At 39.0% G+C, this 25,421-nt stretch overlaps 1 protein-coding gene across 1 annotated transcript in view; it reads left to right on the top strand.

Moving 5' to 3' along the window:
- LOC140733713 (histone deacetylase 2-like) overlaps window positions 1–24,622 on the top strand; it is a 71,136-nt gene extending 46,514 nt beyond the window's left edge. The window contains exons 7-14 of the mRNA XM_073057417.1: window positions 4,512–4,604; window positions 4,723–4,831; window positions 4,957–5,097; window positions 6,158–6,266; window positions 12,005–12,135; window positions 13,704–13,856; window positions 19,049–19,106; window positions 23,067–24,622. Of these exons, the coding sequence (XP_072913518.1) occupies window positions 4,512–4,604; window positions 4,723–4,831; window positions 4,957–5,097; window positions 6,158–6,266; window positions 12,005–12,135; window positions 13,704–13,856; window positions 19,049–19,106; window positions 23,067–23,094 (822 nt within the window). The 3' untranslated portion in view covers window positions 23,095–24,622. The remainder of the gene's footprint in view (window positions 1–4,511; window positions 4,605–4,722; window positions 4,832–4,956; window positions 5,098–6,157; window positions 6,267–12,004; window positions 12,136–13,703; window positions 13,857–19,048; window positions 19,107–23,066) is intronic.
- The last annotated feature ends 799 nt before the right edge of the window (window positions 24,623–25,421 follow it).

Genomic DNA, 25,421 nt, shown 5'->3' with positions numbered 1-25,421 from the left:
AGCATAGTGGTTAGTGAAACAGTATTATAGCTCCAGACATTGGAGGTTGGATTTCAATTCTGATGTCGTCTGTAAGAAGTCTGCACGTCCTCCCCATAAAATGCATGGGTTTTCTCCAGGTGCTCCAGTTTTCTTCCACAGTCCAAAGACGTATCGGTTCTTAGGTTAATTGGTCATTGTAAACTGTTCAGTGATTAATTCAAAGTTCAATGTACATTTATTATCAAAGTATGTATACACTATACAACCTTAAGATTAGTCTCCTTACAGTGGATGTGGTGTATTTGGACTTCCAAAAGGCATTTGACAAGGTGCCACACCAAAGATTATTACTTAAAGTAAAAAATCATGGGATTGGGGATAATATTCTGGCATGGGTGGAGGATTGGCTTTCTAACAGAAGACAGAGAGTTGGGATAAATGGTTTATTCTCAGACTGGCAGTTGGTGACTAGTGGTGTTCCGCAGGGGTCCTTTACAATCTATATTAATGATTTGGAGAAAGGGACTAAGTGCAACGTATCGAAGTTTGCTGATGACACAAAGATGGGAGGGAGTGTAATGAGTGCGGAGGACATTGAAACCCTGCAGGGGGACATAGATAGGCTGAGTGATTGGGCAGACATTTGGCAGATGAAATATAATACTGACAAGTGTGAGGTCTTGCACTTTGGCAGGAAAAATAATAGAGCAAGTTATTATCTAAATGGAGAGAAACTGGAAAGTGCTTCTGTGCAAAGGGATCTGGGGGTCCTGGTGCAGGAAACACAAAAAGTTAGTATGCAAGTGCAGCAGGTGGTCAAGAAGGCCAATGGAATGCTGGCTTTTATTGCTAGGGGGATGGAGTATAAGAACAGGGAGGTCTTACTGCAGTTGTACCGGATATTGGTGAGACCACACCTGGAGTACTGCGTGCAGTTCTGGTGTCCATATTTAAGAAAGGACATACTGGCTCTCGAGGCAGTGCAGAGAAGGTTCACTAGGTTAATTCCGGGGATGGGTGGGTTGATGTATGATGAGAGGTTGAGTAGATTGGGACTCTACTCATTGGAGTTCCGAAGAATGAGAGGCGATCTTATTGAAACATTTAAGATTGTGAAGGGGATTGATCGGGTGGATGCGGGGAGAATGTTCCCAATGATGGGTGAAACTAGGACTAGGGGGCATCATCTTAAAATAAGGGGATGCCGTTCCAGGACTGAGATGCGGAGAAATTTCTTCACTCAGAGGGTAGTGGGGCTGTGGAATTTGCTGCCCCAGAGAGCTGTGGAAGCTACTATACTCAATAAATTCAAAATGGAGATAGACATTTTCCTGGATAAAAATGGCATTAGGGGATACGGTGAGCGAGCAGGTAAGTGGACATGAGCCTAGGTTTAGATCAGCCATGTGATCTCCTAGACCAGTTTTCGATAGCCTGGATGGGTCGGAGAGGAATTTTCCAGATTTTTTCCCCGGGTGATCACATGGGTTTGGGCGGGATGAATAATAAAAGAAAATGGGCGGCATGGTGCCCTGTTGGTTGGCACTGTTGCCTTGTGGGATTCGGTGAAAACTAGAGTTAAGATTGGATCAGCCATGATCTTGTTGAATGGCGGAGCAGGCTTGAGGGGCTGATTGGCCTACTCCTGCTCCTATCTGTTATGTTCTTATGTACAGGCAGCCATGAAACGAAACCTAAATAAATCCATTAGTAAAAAAGATCAACAAACACCCAGTGTGCAGAGGGAGAAAACAACAAATAGTGCAAACAATAAAAGTAAGCAAATAGCATTTAGAATGAAAATGAGTCCTCAGGCATGGAGCCCGGAGCAGGTCCACCACCTCGGCCTCAGTTTGGTGAAGAGCAGCTAGAGTTAAATCAAGGTTTGCTGGGTGGCACCGCTTGAATGGTTGGAAGAGCCTATTCCACACTGTGTCTCAATAAATAACAAATAAACAAAGATGATATGATGTTCCTCAAATTTGCATTGAGGTTCATTAGAACGGTGTAGGACATCAGGAAGGTCAGATTGGGATAGAGAATTAAAGTGACAGGCACTTGAAAGCTCAGGGTTACCCTACACCTTGAACCTAGTTGTTTTGCCTAGTGGACATGTGGGTTTCTCTGTTGGAGAGGGGATTGCATCTGGGTATCAAATTAAGTTGGAAGAAGTGCAAGTGAATTACCAAATCACTGGAAGATGTATTTGAATCTCTAAGTGGTGGGAAGGGAGGAGGTAAAAGAGCAGTTGTTGCATCTCCTGTGTTACATGGAGAGTAGGCTTTAGTAGAAATAGAAAAGTGACCCAGAGAGAATGGTGAAAGGGAGATGTTTCTAGTATTGGCATCATGTTCAAGATGGTGTAAATTATGAAGGCTGGTCTAATGAATATGATTACTGTTAGAGTGGAAGAATTGCTAGCAGGAGAGCAATTCCTGTTGTTGCATCTCCTGTGTTACATGGAGAGTAGGCTTTAGTAGAAATAGAAAAGTGACCCAGAGAGTTGCAGAGTGAATGGACTAGCAGGAGAGAATGGTGAAAGGGAGATGTTTCTAGTATTGGCATCATGTTCAAGATGGTGTAAATTATGAAGGCTGGTCTAATGAATATGAATACTGTTAGAGTGGAAGAAGAGGGAAAAAGTACAATCCTTAAGCCTTTTGAGAAATACAAGGAAATGGACAGACGAGGTTGAGAGTGTGGCTAACAGTGGTGAAAAGAAAGCCACTGTTAGTGAAGTAAAAGGTATCTCAGATTTAATTGTTTCAGTATACTGTAGAGGAAGTGTAGATAGGACTTTGTATTTAGCCTTTTATAAAGTATTTTAAACTGTTTAGTTTGTTTTTATCAGAGACTATTTTAAAATCAGGATATTGCTAGCAGTGAGCTTTGTTTTTTCAGGAGGACATAGGGAAGCAGGGTTGAATTCAGCTTTCCATCCATTTTGTAAGAGGATACTGTGGACAGGGAGGCTAATTCCAGCATGATCTGGCATGGTAAACTGAGACCCAAAGAAATCAAAAGAAATGCAGAATAGTTAATTTAAAAACGCATTACCCACTTAGCTATGATTTTGTATATGAAAGCCTTTCCCTTAGCTCTGTGTGACTTTGAAGTCTTGACTTGGGTTTTAGCCAGGTATCGTAGCAATCACAACAATTCTGCTACAATCCGCAGGCTCGCACGATGGCTCAGCAGATTATATTGTGGTGCCACTATCTGCCATATGGTGAGACAGTACTGCGATAGTATCTGTAGTTTTTTTTAAAATCCATTTGATTGTCCAAGGATGCATACATCCAGATGGTTTGTAAGTGTTTTGAATTTGCATTCAAAACCTGAAGTAATCCACTCTGCTACCTAAACCTTTTATTATTCAAGCTACGATCATAGAACATAGAATAGTACAGCACATTACAGGCCCTTCGGCCCATAATGTTGTGCCGACCCTCAAACCCTGCCTCCGATAAAACCCCCCACCTTAAATTCTTCCATATACCTGTCTAGTAGTCTCTTAAACTTCACTAGTGTATCTGCCTCCACCACTGACTCAGGCAGTGCATTCCGTGCACCAACCACTCTCTGAGTGAAAAACCTTCCTCTAATATCCCCCTTGAACTTCCCTCCCCTTACCTTAAAGCCATGTCCTCTTGTACTGAGCAGTAGTGCCCTGGGGAAGAGGTGCTAGCTATCTACTCTATCTATTCCTGTTAATATCTTGTGCACCTCTATCATGTCTCCTCTCATCCTCCTTCTCCCCAAAGAGTAAAGCCCTAGCTCCCTTAATCTCTGATCATAATCCATGCTCTCTAAACCAGGCAGCATCCTGGTAAATCTCCTCTGTACCCTTTCCAATGCTTCCACATCCTTCCTATACTGAGGCCACCAGAACTGGACACAGTACTCCAAGTGTGGCCTAACTAGAGTTTTATAGAGCTGCATCATTACATCACATCTCTTAAACTCTATCCCTCGACTTATGAAAGCTAACACCCCATAAGCTTTCTTAACTACCCAATCTACCTGTGAGGCAACTTTCAGGGATCTGTGGACATGTACCCCCCAGATCCCTCTGCTCCTCCACACTCCCATGTATCCTGCCATTTACTTTGTACTCTGCCTTGGAGTTTGTCCTTCCAAAGTGTACCACCTTACACTTCTCCGGGTTGAAATCCTTAAATAATGTGAAGAAAAAAGATAGTATAGCAATGTTCTTGCAGCAATGAACATCTCTTGACTTGATTGCCTCTTTCGTGACTTGTTTCAAGAATTTATTAAGAAATTTATTGAGTCAAACCTAACAATTAGCAGAAAAGTTATAAAGAGATGTAACATCTGTTTGGAGTTGCCATGGTCCAGAGTCAAAATAGTCAAGGAAACATTATGACAATATAAATAGATTAATATCATCTGAAAATAATATTTTGATATACAGATGTTTTGTGCATGAAAAGTGATTGAATTGTATCAGTAATGATTCTGTCCCAAATTATGACTGATTTCAGATTTTGTCTGTCTTTTACCAACAGGACATAGGGGCAGGCAAAGGTAAATATTATGCTGTTAACTTCCCATTACGAGATGGAATTGATGATGAATCTTATGAACAGATATTTAAGCCAGTAAGTTTCTTGAATATTCTTCTAACTTTGTAGGTATTTAACTTTTCTGTGATTGATTATGCACTATAAATTGTACCATTTAGTATAAAGAGCTGACCTGTTCTACTTTTTAATGCAGATTTTGACCAAGGTAATGGAAATGTACCAGCCCAGTGCTGTTGTACTACAGTGTGGGGCTGATTCATTGTCAGGAGACAGACTTGGATGTTTCAATCTCACACTAAAGGGTATGTGCACATTTACCATATGTTGTAATGAATTCTCATGCATGCATTCATTATTGAAAGACACAGCATGCTCTTAATGGTTTTTAGAGGACACCATTTTAGATTATTACTCTTTGTTGCAATAGGTCATGCTAAGTGTGTGGAATTCATGAAGACTTTCAACTTGCCCCTCCTGATGCTTGGAGGTGGAGGATATACAATCCGCAATGTTGCTCGTTGTTGGACATATGAGACTGCTGTAGCACTGGATACAGAAATCCCAAATGGTAATTATTGCACACAAAATAATTTTATTAGTGCTAACACTGAGCTTGTAAACTTTAAGCAAAAATCTTACTTGTTTACTTAATGATTTCAGTAGGATTCCTGATGATACTGAGCACATAAGAAAAATTGATACAAAATTTGCATAGTTTGAAGTATCCATTCTGGAAATAAAGCTAGTTTAATCAGAAGATAATACATTTTTGTCTGCAGGATAAAATTTAAATATATTCGCAATTTATTGGCACTTAATCTTAGACTTTCCCAGAAGTGCAAATACTATTGATGCCTTTCGTAATTTAAAAGTTTTATTATTAGCTCAATGTTCTAATTTTGTTTGTAGAGATAAGGACCTAAGACCATCTATTCTTTATTAATATCCTCCCAATTCTGACATCTGTGGCGGCATGGTAGTGTAGAGGCTCGCATAATGCTTTATGGTACAGACATCCGGGTTCAATTCCCGCTGCTGCCTGTTCTCTCCATGACTGTGTAGGTTTCTTCTGGGTGCTCCAGTTTCCTCCCACAGTCCAAAGAAGTACCTGTTGGTAGGTTAATTGGTCGTTGTAAAATTGTCCTGTGATTAGACTTGGATTAAATCAGGGATTGCTTGCTGGCATGGTTCGAAGAACCAGAAAGGCATATTCCATGCTATATCTCAATAAGTAAGTCATCTTCATGAATTTTTTTCAATTTTCTTCTGCTTTTATATCCCTTAGAGACTAAATGTTTTTGTTGCACTTAGTCACCTTTGAGTTAATGTAATGTCAGCAACTTAAAATGTTATCTCCATACCTTGCTTCATAATGCTCTATGACTTGCTCAGTGTATCTAGCATTTTCTGTTGTCAATTCAGATTTCTACCATCCACAATATTTCTCCTGTTTTTCATATCAAATTTAGCACAGCTTATTTGGTCCTCAGTTATATTCCTGCAGTACAAAAGAATTCCTTCTTTACCCTTGTTATTAAATAATCATATGAATATTTCATTAGTAATGTTCTCATGTATTTTAGATGCTCTCGTAATCTAAAACTTGTATTCTTATTTTCCTACATTAGAATTACCATATAATGACTATTTTGAGTACTTTGGGCCAGACTTCAAGCTACACATCAGTCCTTCCAATATGATGAACCAGAACACACTGGAATATATGGAAAAAATTAAGTAAGTATTGTAATCTTACAGTAGGTCAAAAGCACAGAGGATGAATCCTAAATTCCAGTGTTGGCCGTATTGACTTTAGGTGAAAGCTATTTCTGAAGTTCCTCAAATCTCCATTCTTCAGATTACATTATCCACCTCCTTGGCACCCAAACCCTCCAAGCTTTTAGATCTGCTAACTTTTTTGGGCAGGGAGCTATACACGCTGTGAAATTAAAATTTTAAAGTATGCAAGGTAATGCACTGTCATGATACAGCAATCTCTTGATCTAGTACTAGTTAATGTAAAAAGCTTCTGATAATAGACACCGAATAATGGATAATAAAGTGAGAAACAGATATTGGTAGGTCTTAACTTAGATATATCCAATTAATTTGCAAATCGACAATGTATTTTTGCATTGCCTGAGACAATGGTCTTTCAGATTTAGGAGGTATTTAGGTTTTTGAATCTATCACTACTTCTTTCATTTCATTTACTATATCAATTTATGACTCAATAAACAACTTTAAATTAGAATCAGGTTTAATACCACCGGCAAATGTTATGAAATTTGTTAACTTTGTGGCAGCAGTACAATGCAATACATAATAATAGAGGGAGGAAAATCTGTGAATTATAGTATGAATATATATTAAATTGTTGAATAAGTAGTGCAAAAATTACATTAGTAAAATTTCAATTTTAAATATCATTTTTTTAAATAATGCAAGCAATTTCCTGAATTACTTCGGTAAAATGGGAGAAAGTTAAGCATTGTGTATCTAAAAGTAATTTTTCACAGTTTATGTTTTGCTGTAGAAATCCCCTTGAGTACACAGGTACCATGAGTAACTTGTGTGCTTGAATAGTCAAAAATAAAATTATGCATAATCAGTCTGTTAAGATAATATTTCTTTTTGGTCCAAGCTAGAAATTTGAATATTTGCCAAGCGAGTTGAAAAGATAGTTGCTGAGGCACACTTGGGTACTAATCATTATGTCTAATGTTGCTTACTTCAGTTCAAAGACTTGCCTTTGCACAATACAAATTAATGAACACTACATTTTTTTTCTACTTTGCAATTAGAAAGCTACTAGCCATTCCTACTTGACTTCGCGTGATTGAGTATGCACATTCTAATCCAAAAACTGATGGGATAAATTGCTGGGGTTTCTGCTATCTCTGTTTACAAGTATGAGCAGAACTTCACTGAGCTTCCTACTCAGTCCCTAGTGCTGAACTTTTGTGATTACAACAGACGTTGTGTTTGTTCATTAATGAACTGTTTATTGATTCCATTCTCTGGAGAAACATGCTCACTCTAAACACATCAGCATTTTAACAGCTTTCATCTCCCTACTTGTCTTTCAGTATATGACTTCTATCTTTAAACCCTTAAATATTAAATGAGCACCATTTCAAGTATTTTTCCTTGGGAATATTGTTAAAGGTCTTGTAATGTGTCAGTTCTGAAAAGTTGAGTTAACAGAACTGACTTGCCCAAATGGCTGACACTTTGATGCATTACTGTAAGACTGCTGGACTGCCTGAACTGTGTGAATTGTCTGATGAGATGTTAAGATAAGGTCACTTTTCTCTCAGATTAGTATAAAAAGAAATCCACATAGTACTATTGAAAAGGGAAGGTGGGTTAACTTTGGTGCCCTAGGTGGGAGGGGAGGCCCTTTGTACTTTGAACCCTCTTCAACCTCAGCACATTCATGACACTATTCCATCTGCCAGCTCTTTGCCCATTCTCCTAATTGGTCCACCTTATTCCTAATGCTACGTGCATCTAAATATAGCACCTTCAGTCTTGCATTCTTTGCCCTTATGAATTTTGCCTCTGTGGTACAACTCAACTCTTTGTTCTGTCTGCACTTTTCTTTGCTCTGTCATTGGCTTGTCCTTCCTTACATTCATATTACATTACATCATCTACTTTAAACCTGCTGGCTCATCCTCAGCTCTATCATACTGGTTCCCATCCCCGTACCACTCCCAACTGCTCCAGCAAACCTACCTGCAAGGATATTGGTCCCCCTCAGATTCAAGTGAACCCATCCCTTTTGTACATGTCACACCTGCCTCAGAAGAGGTCCCAATGATCCAGAAATCTGAATCCCTTTCCCTTGCTCCAATTCTTCAGCCACACATTTATTCACCACCTCATTTTATTCCCGTCTTCATTGTTGTGTGACACAGACAGCAATCCCGAGATTACTACCCTTGAGGTCCTGCTTCTCAGCTTTCTTCCTAACTCCCAGTATTCTGTTTTCAGGACCTAGATGCCATGGTAGAGAGAACATGCAAACTCCACATAAACATTGATCGAGGTCAGGACTGGGATAACCCGTCTTTCTGGCTCTGTATGGCAGCCACTCAGCTAGCTACACCACCGTGCTGTCCCTATTTAATCCTCGCTCAATTTGTTTTTAAATATTCTGTTTGTGGAAGGTGGCCGTGTCTAAGTTTTCTGCATCTTCCCTTCAAATGAATAGTGTCTGCAATTTATAATTAATAGTAAAGCAGACCGAAATGGACATCAAAGATGCCATGTTGTATCTTTAATGTCTTAATTGGAGTTTTGATCAATGTAGGATTGTAAGAATAAAGGTCTGAGAAATTGAAAGAATTATAGAAGGATTTCCAGGTTTAGGGACATGTCAGCTGAAGGGGTAGCCATAATTGATGAAGCTCTGAAGGTAAGAAACAAAACTATGAGGGATACAGACAGGGTAAATGCAAGCAGGCTTTTTCCACTGAAGTTAGGTGGAACTACAACCAGAGGTCATGGGTAGAGGGTGAAAGATGAGAGGTTTAAGGGAAGCATGAGGGGAGCTTCTTCACTTAGGGAGTCATGAGAGTGCAGGATAAACTGCCAGTACAAGTGGTGCTTGCAGGTCCAATTTCAAGGTTTAAGAGAATTTTGGAAGGTACATAGATGGTTGAGGTATAGAGGGAAATGGTTCCGGTGAAGGTCAATGGGAGTAGGCAGTTTAAATGGTTAGCCACAGACTAGATGGGCTGAAGGGTCAGTTGCTGTGCTGTACTTGTCTATCACTCTATATCTCTAAATGCTCCTCCAGCTTGGATTTGGTAAAATAATGCACTAGTTACTGGATTGGTAATTCAAAGAGACAATAAATGTCTGGAAGAATAACTTCACATCCCACTATGGCATCTGGGAATTGATCATTTGAATAAACTTTTTTTTAACAGTTGTAGTCAGTAATTATGATCATAAAACCTCCCAGAGATCTGCCACGCGAAATTGATCTGGCTAATATGTGACTCTGGAGCCATAGCAGTTATTTGGGTCTTGACTGCATTTTGAAATGCTCTTGCAGGCCTCTCGGTTGTGTCAAAACGTAATGAAACTAGGTTGAGGACCCGAAGTGCACTCAAGTCAGTTTGATCTTGCAAATCCATGTCCCGAGCAGTTAGCGCCTGTGTCTAAATTGGGAGAGCATCTCAAAGTCCATTCAATCAACAAACTGCTGCTGTGAGCTCAGAATGATAGTAACTTCATAATCCCTTGGTATGTCCTTCCCCTTGCAAATAATTGTAGCTTTTGGCTTTGCATTTCTTTATTGTTGACTCAAGGTAACGTTACTGGAGCTTCAGGTGAAATATGGCTAAAAAAAAAGCCACTGGTGATTTAAGATCAAAGGTTGCCTTTATTTGTCATATGTTCGTTAAAGCATAGTGATATATGCTATTTGCGTAAATGATCAGTGCAGTCTGAGGGTGTGCTGAGGGCAGCTTGCAGGATCCATCGTGCATGCTCCCAGTTTACTAACCCTGTGTCTTGGAATGTGGGGGTGGGGGGTAACCAGAATACTGGCTCCAGTACACTGATTCATTCCATTTGTGAATCAGAACTTTCCCATGTTTGGAAGAAGCGCTGAGAGTAGTCCAGGGCAGAATGCACTGGATGGGTGGTTGGAATAGACTTCTTTATTCATGACTGATAACTAAGTTGGCCAGATACTGAGGGACATTGTTGCCAGAACTGATCCATGACAGATGGCGAGCAAACTATTTCTAACGTTAAACGTAAGTGATGTTATCCACATCATTCTTCCTTTCAAAAGCAATTCTGCCAGTAACTGTCATACAAGTGCCCAGCACAACTCGAGGTGGAAAATTGCTATTTTTATAATGAGGAACATCCATCATCACGTTACAAGGCATTTTGTATGTCAAATAAAATGTATTCATCCCAGATCTACCAGCTTCACTCTTGGCAACCTGCCCCAAATACCTATTCTGACTTATCCCTTCCTTTTCAGTCATGGTGAAGGGACTTAGCACAAAACATCTACTGCTTCTTCCATTCCAAAGTTGCTGCTTGACCTATTAAGTTCCTCCAGTGTTGGATGTGTTACCCTGGATTTCCAGCATCTGCAGAATCTCTTGTGTTTTCAACCTATGCATCGATGAGGCACTTGAAGTAGTTGTGATCTTCTATCAGATGTGTCATATGGATGATTTGGCTCAGGCTGTAAGAGCTTTGATTTTACCCAGTTCCGTTCACTACATATGAAGAAATGATTGAGGATTGTCTATAGAACTTAATATTTTGCTCAGTCCATCCAAGGTACAACAGTAGGACAATAATATTGACATTTACTTGCAATTAAGCCAGATATATCCTGTAAACAGAAAACTGATCAAATTCCATCAGTCTATTTTGGAAGATTAGTTGAAGGTGTCCTTCACTGTTCTTGCTCACCAGTAATTTACTTATTGATTCTCAGTTTAGATTGTACTGTGATGTTTTAGTTGAACTAATTACACTCTGAATTCAGTATAGGCAAAAAAAGATTCATTCTCTGCTCTTCCACGTTTACTGAGAGTGGCAAATATATTAGGAACATTTAAGAGACCCTTAGGTAGGCACATGGTAAGAGGGTTATGGGATGGGTTAGAGGGAAGGAATTAATTGATTATGGAGTAAATTAAAAGGGTGGCACAACGTCATGAGCCAAAGGGTCCATACTGTGCTGTACTGTTCTGTGGTATTCTGATGCATCATCAATGACTAACATAAAGCAGAAATCTCTGCTGGGGCCCAAGCTTTCTCTTTTCTTACTTCCAATGGTATTCTACGATAGATTTCATACATCCTGGGAATTTATCAACTTTTATGTTTTACGTGATATCTATCATCTCCCCCATCTTAATACTGCAGACAGGCCCTCCCTGAACTCACTGTATTTTAAGTCCCTGTCCTGAATGAAGAGAGATTAAAGGTATTCACCTTGCCCCAAACCCTCTGGCTTTATTCTTTCTCTAGTTGCACTCAAGCTGCTTTAATATTTAGAGAGTAATCTTATCTGCAAAGGATATCTCATGACCCTTTTTCACCTTCTTAGTTTATTCCCTGAGTTCCCTTTCACTTTCAAGACACTTGCTCAATTTCAGTTGCTTATACCTGTCATCTTTCCTTTTATTTCTGATGCATATCCTTTATCATTCAAGATTCCCTAATCTTGCCATTTTTAACTTTCAACCTTACTGTAACATGTTGGTCACAAACTCTTACTAAATCTCTTTTAAAAGATCTCTTTTAAAAGATTTACCCCCAATTTAGTACATTAATTTGAGGGTCAACCTTATCCTTTTTCCATAACTGTCTTGTTTCTTTTCTGTGGCTGCCACAATATTAAACGGTAGTTGTTTCTGTTGCCTTTAAAATTGTTCGGTTATTCTTGAAGTAATTTAGTATTTGTATAATTTGTCTTTTCACAGACTGCGTTTATTTGAAAACCTACGCATGCTACCACATGCTCCTGGTGTCCAAATGCAGGCAATCCCCGAAGATGCTATTCAGGAAAACAGTGGCGAAGAAGAGGAGGGAGATCCTGACAAACGAATTTCAAGTTAGTAGTAGTCCACCTACATTTTACAATTGCGTTCATTCGTGATGAGACCTGGTTGGTGGCAGAGAGTTCAGTAGTCTCACACCTGGGGTGGCGTTAGGGGGCTGGGGGGTGGTGGAAGAAGCTGATTTCCATCCTAACAGTTCTTGTCCTAGGCCACAGTACATCCTGCCTGATAGTAGGGGGTCGAAGAGATTGTAGGACAGATGGGAGGGATCATTGACAATGCAAAGGGCCCTATATAGGCATTACTTCTGATAAATATCTCAGATGGGTAGAAGACAGGCCCTGATGATCATATCATAAGTGTCCAGAGAATCATAACCAGATAAAAAAAATCCAAGATGGAGATGCAAAAGAAAGATTTAAAAAAGAATTCCTTTGAAGAGGAGTTATACTTCAAAGCGATGGACACAAAAAGGCAGTCTGCGGTAGCAAGGAACCTGAATTGTTGAAAGTGCAGCCACCTTCAGGTTGAATGTGCAAAAGGAAAGTATTCTCCCAAGAGATCTACATCACCCAGGAATATTCTGTTTTCCAATTCCTGTTCATACAAGTTGTGGTACATGTATGCAACCGTTGTATGCTGTTGTTTAGTTTCTAGAAGTGTACAGTTAAAACTTATGAATACTGCAACAGTGCTTACAGTGTACATGAGGTATCCAGAAGTAAAAGGTATACTTTGGTTTAATGTATTAGGGATTTGATTACTGCTTTTCAGCTTTTAGATGCTGAAAAGAAAAGTCTTTTCCCCAAAATAAAATGCTTCATGTGGCTGTGTACTGAGTTCTACACACTGGAAAGGTTTTGATTGAAAGGTTTGGCTTGAAATGTTAACCAACTGTAGTACAGAAAGGACAAGTTATTTAGGGTCCTTTTTTCATTCATTTTTTGTTAAAGAATAAGAAGTGTTACAAGAATGAAGACTTAGAGTATAAAATGTGACATAAATCTATGAAAGATAGCTTAGTTCTTAGATTAACAATTTTGAAACCAGCGACACGCCCTAGTATAAACACAAGAAATTCTGCAGATGCTGGAGGAACTCAGCATCGAGAGGATGTACTAGAGGAACTCATAAAGTTGGGCAGCATCAATGGAGAGGAATATCTTATTTGGGGTGAGATGTACAAATTCATAAATTATTTGACCGAGGGTAAATTATGCTAATCAGAATGTTAAGCATACAGTAACACTTGCATTAGTTGCACTGAAGAATTTGGGTTACTTATACATAGAAGTGCCTTTTATTTTAAATGTTTAATTGTTTTAATTATTAAAGTACTACTTAACTGGCAGCAAGATGTAGTTTCCTACGATGACAAGCTATGAGAGAACATCGGAAGATTTTACAGGCAAATTGTATGATTGGAACAAGTTGAAATGAACTTCATTAAAAATTATTGTTTACTGAATAATTTGAAGTGTCCAAAAAGTGCTTTGGGTTTGTAAAAGGAGTGCAATAAAAGGTTTTTCTTTTGCATATATATTTAAATGTTTATTTGAAAGGATACTAAAAATATATTGATATAGAACTGGGGCAGTTGATCGTATTTGTTCAATTGCAGTCCGAGCATCTGATAAGCGAATAGCACGTGATGAAGAATTTTCTGACTCTGAAGATGAAGGGGAAGGAGGCCGAAGAAATATTACACACCACAAGAAATGTACTAAACGAGCGAGAATTGAAGAAAAGAAAGAACCAGAAGAGAGAAAACTAGGTGAGTACTCAAAGATAAAAACAACTCAAATGTGTAGAATTCAAATATATGTACTGTACGTATATAAGAAGGTTTTTCCCTCAATGCCTACGTGTTCAGACTTTCAATGAGCTCAAAGTAGACTGCAAGACAAAAGTATACGGTAAGACCAAACCTCAGGAGGTGAAGTTTGGGGTCCCACCACAGGACAGTTCTGGCCTCTATCTGCTGACACAGCTATATTTCACTCTGTTAATTTATCTATCAAAGGCTGTTTAAATGATTTTTGTTAATTATATAACTAATAATTGTGTAATCAGGTTTTACAAATCTATGAACCTACTACAAATTAGTGAAAATATTAATATAAAGTAAATAAAAATGCTAGAAATTTAATTGTAGGGAGACAGCTAGGAATATACCCAGGGAATTTTTAAATTAAGGGTGATAAACTATTTAAATGAATAGAAGGCTGGATGTGAAATGCATGCAGCCTTCTCTGATTTTTGGAGCTGCTTCTGGAGTCATTGATGAGCCCAGCCATAAAGTGTGGGGTCAGATGCATTGATACCTGACCTGTGGCATAATGCAATGTTAACATTAATTTCAAGAGACCTAGAACATAACAGTGAAGATGTAATGCTGAGGTTTTATAAGGCACTGGTCAGACCGTACTTGGAGTATTTTGGGCTCCTTAGCTAAGAAAGGATGCACTGGCATTGGAGAGGATCCAAAGGAAGTTCACGAAAATGATCTTGCAAATGAAGGAGTTAATGTATGAGGAGCTTTGAGCCTGTACTTGCTGGAGTTTGGAAGAATGAGGGGAATCTAATTAAAACATACAGAATATTGAAATGCTTAGAGTGGATACGGAGGAGATGTTTCCTATAGTGGAGGAGTCTAGGACTCAGAGTACAAGGAAGTCCCTTTAGAACAGTGATGAGGAGGAATTTCTTTACCTAGAGGGTGGTGATGCTGTGAAATTCATTGCCATAGATGCCTGTGGAGGCCAAGTCATTGGGTACGTTTAAAACAGAGGTTGATGGGTTCTTGATTTGTAAGGGTGTCAAAGGTGACGGGGAGAAGGCAGGAGAATGGGGTTGAGAGGGATGATTGATGACCCAAATTGGAATAGCAGAGGAGAATTATCAGGCAGAATGGCCTAATTCTGCTCCTATGTCTTATGGTCTTAAGTTAAGATAATGTTGAGTGTTGGAAGGCCATCTGTGCCAGTTGCTGCTTGTATTGCTACCCCCCAGCAGACTTAATCTGGACTATTGGGTCTGTTTAAATGGGCGTCAGACAATTACTAGAAAAGAAAGAAAGCAAAAGATACAAAGAAGGTGCAGGTAACTGAAATTGGAAAATATTGATCCAGTTACTTAGTTTGTATAAGCATTATTGCTGAATTGCCATTTGTGCTCTAATTATCATGATTTGTTGTCAGAATTAATTTTAATTTTTAATATCTATTTATAAAATAAGTGTGGGCGAGTGCAAAGGCAGAGGCAGGTTCGATCTGCAATATCAAGCAAGATGGATGCATTACTGCTGTGGTTACTTTCCAGACTTATTTTGTTAATTTTCATATGACTGTGGTAGGCCACTCAGCCCATCAAGTTCACAACATTAGTGATAAACCTAAATCTTCCCTGTTTCCTCATATGGATGTTAAGAAGTCTGATAATTGGTTGGAGGAACTCAGCAGGTTGAGGAGTATCTGTGCGGGCTGTGAGGGAAGGTAGTTGTTGGTATTTCAGGTTGGAAACTTGAATCAGGTGTGAGGACATAGAGGAGACATGGCTATTATTTGACAGGAGAGATTCCAGCATCTCCAGTCTCTTGCGTCTTTTACTAATACTTTGAAGCAGAGGTTTTAACTGTAAGATTATAAGATAAAAGAACAGAATTAAGAAATTCTACCCATTGAGTCTGTTCCACCATTCTATCGTGGCTGATTTGTTTCCCCATTCTCCTTCCTTTTCCATGTGACCTTTGATGCCCCAACTAATCAAGAACCTATCAGCCTCCACTTTAAATATACTCAATGTGTTGGCCTCCACAGCCTTCAGTGGCAATAAATTCCACAGATTCACTACCCTCTGGCTATAAAAGTCCTCCTCTATTCTAAATGGACGACCCTCTAGTCTGAGGCTGTGCCCTCTAGTCCTAGACTCATCCACTACAGGAAACATCCTCCCTGTTTCTGCTCTATCCAGACCTTTCAATATTCAATAGCTTTCAATGAGCTTCCCCCATACCATCCTCAATCTTCTAAACTTCAGCAAGTGCAGTCCCAGAGCCGTTAAAATGCTTCTCATATGTTAACCTTTTCATTCCCAGAATCATTTTTGTAAGTATCCTCTGGACCCCTCTCCAATGCCAGCACAACTTATCTTAGATAAGGGGCCCAAACTGCTCAGAATACTCCCAAGTGCAGTCTGGCCAATGCCTTATAAAGCTTCAGCATCACATCCTTGCTCTTATATTCTAGTCGTCTTGAAATGAATGTGAATATTGCATTTGCCTTCCTTACCAATGACTCAACCTGCAAGTTAACCTTTAGGGTGTCCTGCACAGGATTCCCAAGTCCCTTTGCACTTCTGACTTTTGCCCACTGACACTCTTGGATTTCTGGCATACTGCTAGTGCTTTCTATTGTGAACACCAACACAAAATACATTAAATTCCTCTGCCATTTTATTGTTCACCCATTACTATCCCACCAGTGTCATTTTCCAGGAGTTCCAATATCCACTCTCAGCTTATTTTACTCTATATATTTGAAAATAGTTTTTGTATCCTCTTTTATATTATTGGCTAGCTTCCCTTCATATTTCATCTTTTTTTCTCCTGATGGCTTTTTTGGTTTCCTTCTGTTGGTTTTTAAAAGCTTCTCAATCCTCTATAATTTGCCCTTTCTTTTGCTTTCATGCTGTCTTTGACTTCCCTTGTCAGCCATGGTCACCTCATCCTTCCTTTAGAATACTTATTCATTTTGGAGATGTATCTACCCGAATTGACCCCAGAAGCTACAGCCATGTTGTTCTGCCATCATCCCTTATGGTGTCCCCTTCCAATCAACTTTGGTCAACTCCTCTCTTATGCCTCTGTAGTTCCCTTTACTCCACTGTAATTCTGGTACATTTGACTTTATCTTCTCCCTCTCAAGCTGCAGGGTGAATTCTATAATATTATTATCACTGTTTCCTATGGGTTCCTTTACCTTAAATTCCCTAATCAAATCTGGTTCGTTTCACAACACCCTATCCGGAATTGCCTTTCCCCTGGAACGCTCAACCACAAGCTGCTCTAAAAAGCCATCTTGTAAGTATTCTACAAATTCCTTTTCTTGGGATCCAGGACCAACCTGATTTTCTCAATCTACCTACATATTAAATCCCCCATGACTATCATAACATTGCCCTTTCTATCTCCCTTTGTAATTCATACCCACATCATGGCTACTATTTGGAGGCCTGTATACAACTGCCATCAGAGTCTTTTTACCCTTGCAGCTTCTTAACTCTACCCAACAGGATTCTACATCTTCTGATCCTGTGTCACCTCTTTCTAAGGATTTGATTTCATTTTGTACCAACAGAGGCACCCCACCTCCTCTGCCTACTGACCTTTTCTTTTGATGCAAGGTGTATCCCTGGATGTTTCTAGAAAATGTCTTGATAACATTTGTTCCTCAAATAACACTACTAAAGGAGACTGTCAGCTCACTAATGCGAAGGGAAACTGAAGGTATATTTCTGAAAATTCTCAAGTAGACAAGTACCTAAATGAATAGTGATTGTCTAGAAATTGCACACATTATTAAACGACTGATCTTATCCAGTCCAAAGAAATGATTAAGCATGCTGTTCTTGAAATATTATCAATAGAGACAAAGAATGAGAGTGCAGGGAAATTCTGCTGAATCTTATAAAACACTGGTTGAGCTTCAACTGGAGAATTATGGAATTCTGCTCACCACATTATAGAAAGGATGTGAAGACCTCCATTGAAAGGCCTAGATAAGTGGACATGGAGAGGATGTTTCCGATAGTGGGATGTGTCAAGGACCAGTGGGCACATCCTCAGAATAGAAGGACTCCCTTTAGAACAGAGATAATGAGGAAATTATTTAGCCAGGTAGTGGTGAATATGTGGACTTCATTGCCACAGACGGCTGTGGGGACCAGGTCATTGGATAGGTTTAAAGTGGAAGTTGATAGGTTCTTAATTAGTAAGGCAGGAAAGTTTATGGGGAGAAGGCAGAAGAATGGGGTTATGAAGAAAAATAAATCAGCCGTGATGGAATGATAGAGTAGACTTGATAGGCCAAATAACCTGGTTCTGCTCCAATGTCTTAATGGGCTAAAAACAATGGAGAAAATTCAGTAAAGATCTATAGGAATGTTTCTTGAGATGGAGATCCACAGTTACAAGGATAAATTAGACAGGCTGGGGTGATTTCCTTTGGAGAAAGGAAGGCTGAAGGAAGATTTGATAGAACAATGAGAGTATATAATAAGTGGGTGTTCCCTCAGGTAAAGTGTTTGAGAATTAGAAGTACAGGTTTAAGATAAAGAGGAAGAGAATTAAAACTGATGTAAGCGGCACTTGTTTGTAACATAAATTGGAATATGAGATGATGATCAGATTATATGAGAGCAATTCGGCCCATCTTGTCTTATCTTTGAGGGAACTGGATACATGCATGCTGGAGAGAAAATTGCAGGCAACAGAGAAGGTGCTGCTACTTGGAACTAGAATGTGGTGCAGATAGAGAATCATCAAAGAAAAGATGGGCCAAATTCCTGTCATAAACTGTAACAAGGTTGTGATTCTATGTTACGCTCTAGGATATCCAAAGATATTAGGGTAGATTTCTTTTGCTTTTGTGATAATCTTTATGCTTGTGAGGTAAATCATCTTTTCCCCTTGAAGTGTAAATCATTTGAATTACAATTTATTAGTTATCTATTAGCTGAAGAAAGTTTTCTCGATTTATGCTGTGAAGGAAAATGGCAGCATTTAGTTTTCATACAGATTGAGAACTGTAGTTCCTTTGCAATAAAATGTATTTTTTATGAAAACAATTATTTGATAGCACTTTGGAGACTGAAAGTAGTTGCAAGTACCACATACCATCAAGAGCATATTTAAATTTCCTTTCTCTAAATTTCTTCAGAATCTAATAATGTTTGAACTGTTTTCAGATACCAAAGAGGAAGACATATCTAAAGATAGCAACACAGACATAACTGATGCAAAGGGGTAAGTTAGTATTTGAAATTAATAACATTTGTTGGAGATAACTTGACACAAGTGAAAAGCAAAGGGACTAAACTCTTTTGTTGAATTTAATTGAGGGCTAGGTGCTGCATGCTTGGTACTTCATCTGACTGCTTTTGAATAATTGGAAGATAATGTTAAATGTCTTCATTGTTTTTGAAGTTGAAGCCACATACTAATACGAGTGCGGTAACTACAGGAGGTAGCTGTTACAGGGCTTCCAGCTTCTGACCTATCTGTTGTCCTCCACTGGATGTTGTAGTGTTTTTAGGTTGTGGAAGAATGGCTGAGCATTAGTCTGCTGCTTCATTACCAGTTAGTCATAGAAAACTATAACACAGAAACAGGCCCTTTACCCCATCTAGTGCATGCCAAACCATTAATCTACCTAGTCCCATTGACCTTCATCTGGACCACAGCTCTCCATAACCCTTGCATCCATGTACTTATCCAGATTCTTAAGTGTTGAAATCAAACCCACATCCACCACTTACGGTGACAGCACGTTCCCAGCACTCTCTGAGTGAAGAAGTTCCTCCTCATGTTCCCCTTAAGCATTTTACCTTTCATCCCTAATCCCTGACCTCTAGTTGTAGTCTCATTCACCCAAAAAGTTTGTTTGCATTTACCCCGATCTATACCCCTCATAACTAGGTATACCTCTGTAAACTCTTCCTCAATCTTCTACATTGCAGGGAATAAACTCCTAACCTAATAAACCTTTCCCTATAACTCTGGTCCTCAAATCCTGGCAACATCCTTGTAAATTTTCTCTGTACTCTTTTAATCTTATTTACATCTTTCCTGTATCAAAACTACACACAATACTCCAGATTAGGCCTCACCCTTGTCTTATGCAATTATAACTTAAATTCCCAGGTCATTGTGCCAAAAGCTTTCTTTATGACCCTATCGAATTGTGACATCACTTTCCGTGAGTTATGGATCTGTATTCCCAGTTCTCTTTGTTCTACCACGCTCCTCAAGTGCCCTATCATTTATTGTCTAAGACCTACGTACCCTGGTTGGTCCTACCTAAGTGCAACACCTCGAGCTTTTCTGAATCAAGTTCTATCTGTATTTTTCAGCCCATTTTTTCCAGCTGGTTCAGATCCCACTGCAAGTTTTGATAGTTTTCCTCGCTATCCGCTACACCCCCCCCCCCCCCCAACACTGGTGTCATCTGCAAATTTGCGGATCCAGTTAACCACAATATCATCAAGATCATTGATAGAGATGACACAAACAACAAAGTACACAGGATTGATCCCTGCAGCACACCACTAGTCACAAGTCTGCAGTCAGATAGGCAACCCTCTACTACCACTCTCTGGCTTCGTCCTCAAACCAATGTCTAATCCAAGTTTCTACCTAATCTTGAGTGCCAAACGACTGAATCTTCTTGACCAACCTCCCATGTGGGACCTTGTCAGATGCCTTGCTAACATCCACTGCCTTGCCTTTATCAACTTTCCTGGTAACCTCCTCAACTGTACGATTGGTTAGACACGACCTACCATGCACAGTGCCAATTTTGACTATCCTTAATTGGACGCTATCTGTCCAAATACTTCTATATCCAGTCTGTTAGAATACGAGGGGTGATTGATGTTCGTGGCTTAAGGCAGAAGGAGTCAGTTTTAGAAAACTTAGCACATTTATTTTTCACCATAGTCCCCTCCTACATTTACACACTAGTGTCCAGTGGTCGTGGAGCATACGGATCTTGGACCTCCAGAAAGTGTCCACAGCAGGGGTGATCGATGAGTTTGTGGCCTAAGATAAAAGGAGATGAGTTATACAGCTCTCGTTACATGCACTTGCAGTTAAACTCTTTGAGTGATTATGTAGAAAGTTTGAAGTTAACTCATTGGGGGTGATTGATAAGTTCGTGGACTTCGTGTTCGTGGAGAGTGGTGGGAGTGTGAAATGAACTGCCAGATGAAGTGGAGAATGCGGGCTCACTTTTGACATTTAGGAAAAACTTAGACAGGTATATGGATGAGAGGGGTTTGGAGGGATATGGCCCAGGTGCAGGTCAGTGGGACTAGGCAGAAAAATGGTTTGGCACAGCCTAGAAGGGCCAAAAGACCTGTTTCTGTGCTGTAATGTTTTATGGTTCTATGACTAAGGTAGGAGGAGGAGGAAAGTTCAGGGGGGATATTAGAGGAAGGTTTTTTACTCAGAGAGTGGTTGGTGCGTGGAATGCACTGCCTGAGTCAGTAGTGGAGGCAGATACACTAGTGAAATTTAAGAGACTACTAGACAGGTATATGGAGAATTGAAGGTGGAGGCTTATATGGGGGCAGGATTTAAGGGTCGGCACAACATTGTGGGCCGAATGTCCTGTGTGCTGTATTGTTCTTTGTAACAATAACTCATCTCCTCTACCTTAGGCCACAAACTTAACAATCACCCCTCGTACCTTTCAAGAACTTTCTCACCACTGATGTCAGGCTCACCAGCCTATAATTTCTTGACTTATTCTTAGAGCCTTTCTGAAACAACAGGACAACATAAGCTATTCTCCGGCACCTAACCAATGGCTAAGGATGTTTTAAATAACTGTGCTGGAGGCCCTGCAATTTCTGCACTAACTTCCCACAGGGTCTGAGGGAACATCTTGTCAGGTCTGGGGATTTATCCACCCTAATTTGCCTCAGGACAGCAAACACCACCTCCTCTGTAATCTGTATAGGGCCCATGACCTCGCTGCTGCTTTGCCTCACTTCTGTAGACTCGGTGAGCTTCTAAGTAAATACAGATGCAAAAAAAAAATCAATTTAAGATCTATCCCATATCTTTCGGCTTCACACATTGATTTTCCAGTGGACTAATTTTGTCCCTTGCTGTTTTTCTGCTTTTAATATATCTGAAAAGCCCTTAGGATTCTTCTTCACCTTGCCTGCTAGAGCAATCTCATGCCTTCTTTTACCCTTGCTGATTTCCTCCTTGAATGTTCTCTTGCATTTCTTATTATTAAAACCTTGATTTTCGAGAGATATTGACACCCTACTTAAGAAAAAAGGAGGTGCACAGCAGGTGCAGGCAGAGAGGAACAAATAAGGTACCGGAGGAATATGAGTTGATGCTTATTATTCAGAATTGTACATAAATCAGTCACTTGGCTATGGTACCAGAGATTATATACCCTAGTCAGAGTTATTGGATAGGAATTGAAAATCGGATAAGAGCATTATTTATATATATTATAATGATCTCTGTGGGTTCTATTTACTTGCAAAATTTCTGAAGGAGGATACAAAGCACATAAGTCCTGTACCTAATAAAGTGGTCACTAAATGTATGTTCATGGTCGTCTGCTTCTGTTGTCCATTACTTCAAGATTCGACATGTGTGTTCAAAAATGCTCTTTGCACACCACTGTTGTAACACGTGGTTATTTGAGTTGCTGTCACTTTCCTGTCACCTTGAATCAGCCTGGCCATTCTCTGATCTCTCTCATCAACAAGGCGTTTTTGCCCAGAGACCTGCCGCTCACTGGATGCTTTTTATTTTTCACACCAATCTCTGTAAACTCTAGAGACTTGTGTGTGAAAATCCCAGGAGATCAGCAATTTTTGAGGTACTCAAACCACCCCGTTTGGCACCAATAATCATTCCACAGTCAAAGTCACTTCAATCCCACTTACATTTCTTCCCCACTCTGATGTTTGGTCTGAAGAACAGCTGACCCTCGTGACCATGTCCACATGCTTTTATTCACTGAGTTGCTGCCACAGGATCAGCTGATTAGATATTTGCATTAATGAGTAGGTGTATCTAATAAATTGGTCACTGAGTATATTAATATGATTTTTGTCTGTAAGAAAATAGAAGTTTTAGGAAGTTTTTTCATGTTCATTTTTTTCTTATCATTCAGTGCTTGCATTCCTATGTGTAAGGTATCAAAACTGGCTAATAATATGTCTTCCCTTTCAGGATCAGGTCTGAACAAACCATCAAATAGAATGTGGAAAAAGCTGTAAATGTCCTTCAGTTTGGGTAGCATCTGCGAAGAGAGAAGCAGAGTTACCATGTCAGATCAGTGAACTTTCGTCAAAATGGATGCTAATGTAGCAAACGGAGGTCATATCTTAAAGCTCTGCTTTTGAAGGCTAAAATCTTTTTGTACTTTTTCAAGTGGACCACATATTTATTTCAAAACCAGGCATGTATGTTGGTCAGCTTTTTTCTTGACCTTCTGAAAAACAAGTACCAATTATGAAGCTGAAAGAAAGGTTTAACTTTAAAAACCACCTTACTGATATTGCAAATAATAGCATTTGTAATTAATGTTTTTTAACCAAACAATTTTGCTTATAACTGAGCTATCTGTTACTTTGTTAAAACTTTTTACTATCTTTTACACAAATTTGTAATTAAATGTTGTCACATAACTGAATAGTGCAGGAGTGAGTGAGTGAGTGTGTGTTTGTGTATATGTGTATGTGTGATATTGAAAGGTATTTACATGATGACAAATGTAAAGCACCACCATGATTTCTGTTTTACAACTTAATGGCGTCTTCAAAACAAAACTATCCAAACTTTTACTTAGCATAACAATACAAGAACATTCTGTTTATAGGCACCAATTTCAAGTTAAAAAGCCACCTACTTGATCAACACAATGTTTCAGGTATTTTAAGGATTAGAACTAAATGGAATGAAAGGACTGATGGAATTCTATTTTGTTTGTGACTGGTGCTGATACAGACAATTTGTCAGCTTTCTGTGTAGGAAAATCATTTGACAAGAAAAATATTAGTTTTCCAGGTAATTTATTTTCCAGTCAGTTATTTTGCTGCTATGATGTGGGGGCAGGGGTAGGGGGTGGGTACAGGGGAAAAGGTAATCTAAGGTTCTGAGCACTTAATCACGTTTGATTCTCCTTTCCTCACAATCTAAAATCTCTTGTTACTTAGTTCTTCACCTCTTTCTGGCTTCCCCAGCCCCCTCTCAGAATCCCTCAATATCAAACTTAAGTGGGTTCCAAGACTTTTCAGTATCCTGCCATTTTGATTTTGATTGGGTAATGAATGGTAGGCAGATTTGCACTTCAGTACAGTTCAATAATGTACTGTTTTATTTATATGATCTAATTTAGCAGAGCCTCAGTGTTTTGCTCTTGGAAGGGCTATAATATGATCCTTGCTGTTTATGTAATGCACATGCTAAGTTAAAGTCTAGAAGTATCCTCCAGAAATTGTCTCGCCAATCAAATGCCTTGATTACTATGAATTTACTGACTTACCTCAGAAAGAGTTGGTAATTGTCCACCTGCTGAACCACATGATGTCTTAATTGCTGTGAAATACCTTTGGCATTGCAAATGACTTTTTACAAGCTTGGAGTCATATTTGTTCTGTTAAGAGTTTTTTTTAAAGGTAAATATCTTCTATTTACTTTGTTTTTATTTTTCATGTCCGTCTATTCCAGTCACCCCTTTTGTTTTCCAATTTTGTTATTCAATTAAATATTCTAACTGATATTAAGTTCGGTTTCTGACTTCTCATTAATCATTCTTCAGTCTACTTAAGGAAATGCACAAAAGTCCTGTTGAAACCACAGTGCTTTCAGATGACTTGTTGACAGCAGCATGCTTTGCAAAAACAGTTTAGAAAGTCAATAGGCAAGTTCATGGCTAATGAGTGACAGTGCTGGTAAAATACATTAGCTTATTTGTTTTTATATGATTAGAACATAGTTTTAAGCAATGGTACAGCTGTTACTATCAGAATTAGTACTATAGAAATAGTTACATATTTCCACTTTTCATGCACAGTTGGGATTTATTGAAAACTGGTCCCACATCTTTTACATTATGACGTTACTAAAATATAAAAAGGTTACCAGGTTTGAATCCGATTGATAGAATGGATATCGCTACTCTTTTTTTTCCAGTTTGAAGTTTCAAGCCCTTTCTTGTTCTCTTTTCCTACAATAAATATATGGGCAGTTTGTCCTCAGAGAAGAGGTAAAGAACATTTGCAAGAACATTACTGTATTTTTTAATAGTACATTTTCGATCCTAAATGTTTTTTTGTCTGGAATGTTCTGTATCTCAAGATACCAGCTTGCTTAGCAAACACCTGAAGCTCCTATTTTAATTAATATTGAAATATATTTGAAAATGATGCCTAAAGTTAAAAATTGAAGTAGAGTTTAACATTTGTGTTGTCATGGTACATATCTCCAATATCTGCCATAATGGAGTGCTCTGCAAATAATGTCTTTTTTTTTCAAGTAGTCTCATCAAGTGCATATGAAACACAACCAGGGTCTCAGGTTCAA

Source organism: Hemitrygon akajei, chromosome 9, assembly GCF_048418815.1.
Source record: "Hemitrygon akajei chromosome 9, sHemAka1.3, whole genome shotgun sequence".
In the NCBI taxonomy this organism is placed as follows: Eukaryota; Metazoa; Chordata; class Chondrichthyes; order Myliobatiformes; family Dasyatidae; genus Hemitrygon; species Hemitrygon akajei.
Note: the sequence above shows the minus strand (reverse complement) of the source record. Positions and strands in the feature narration are given on the sequence as shown.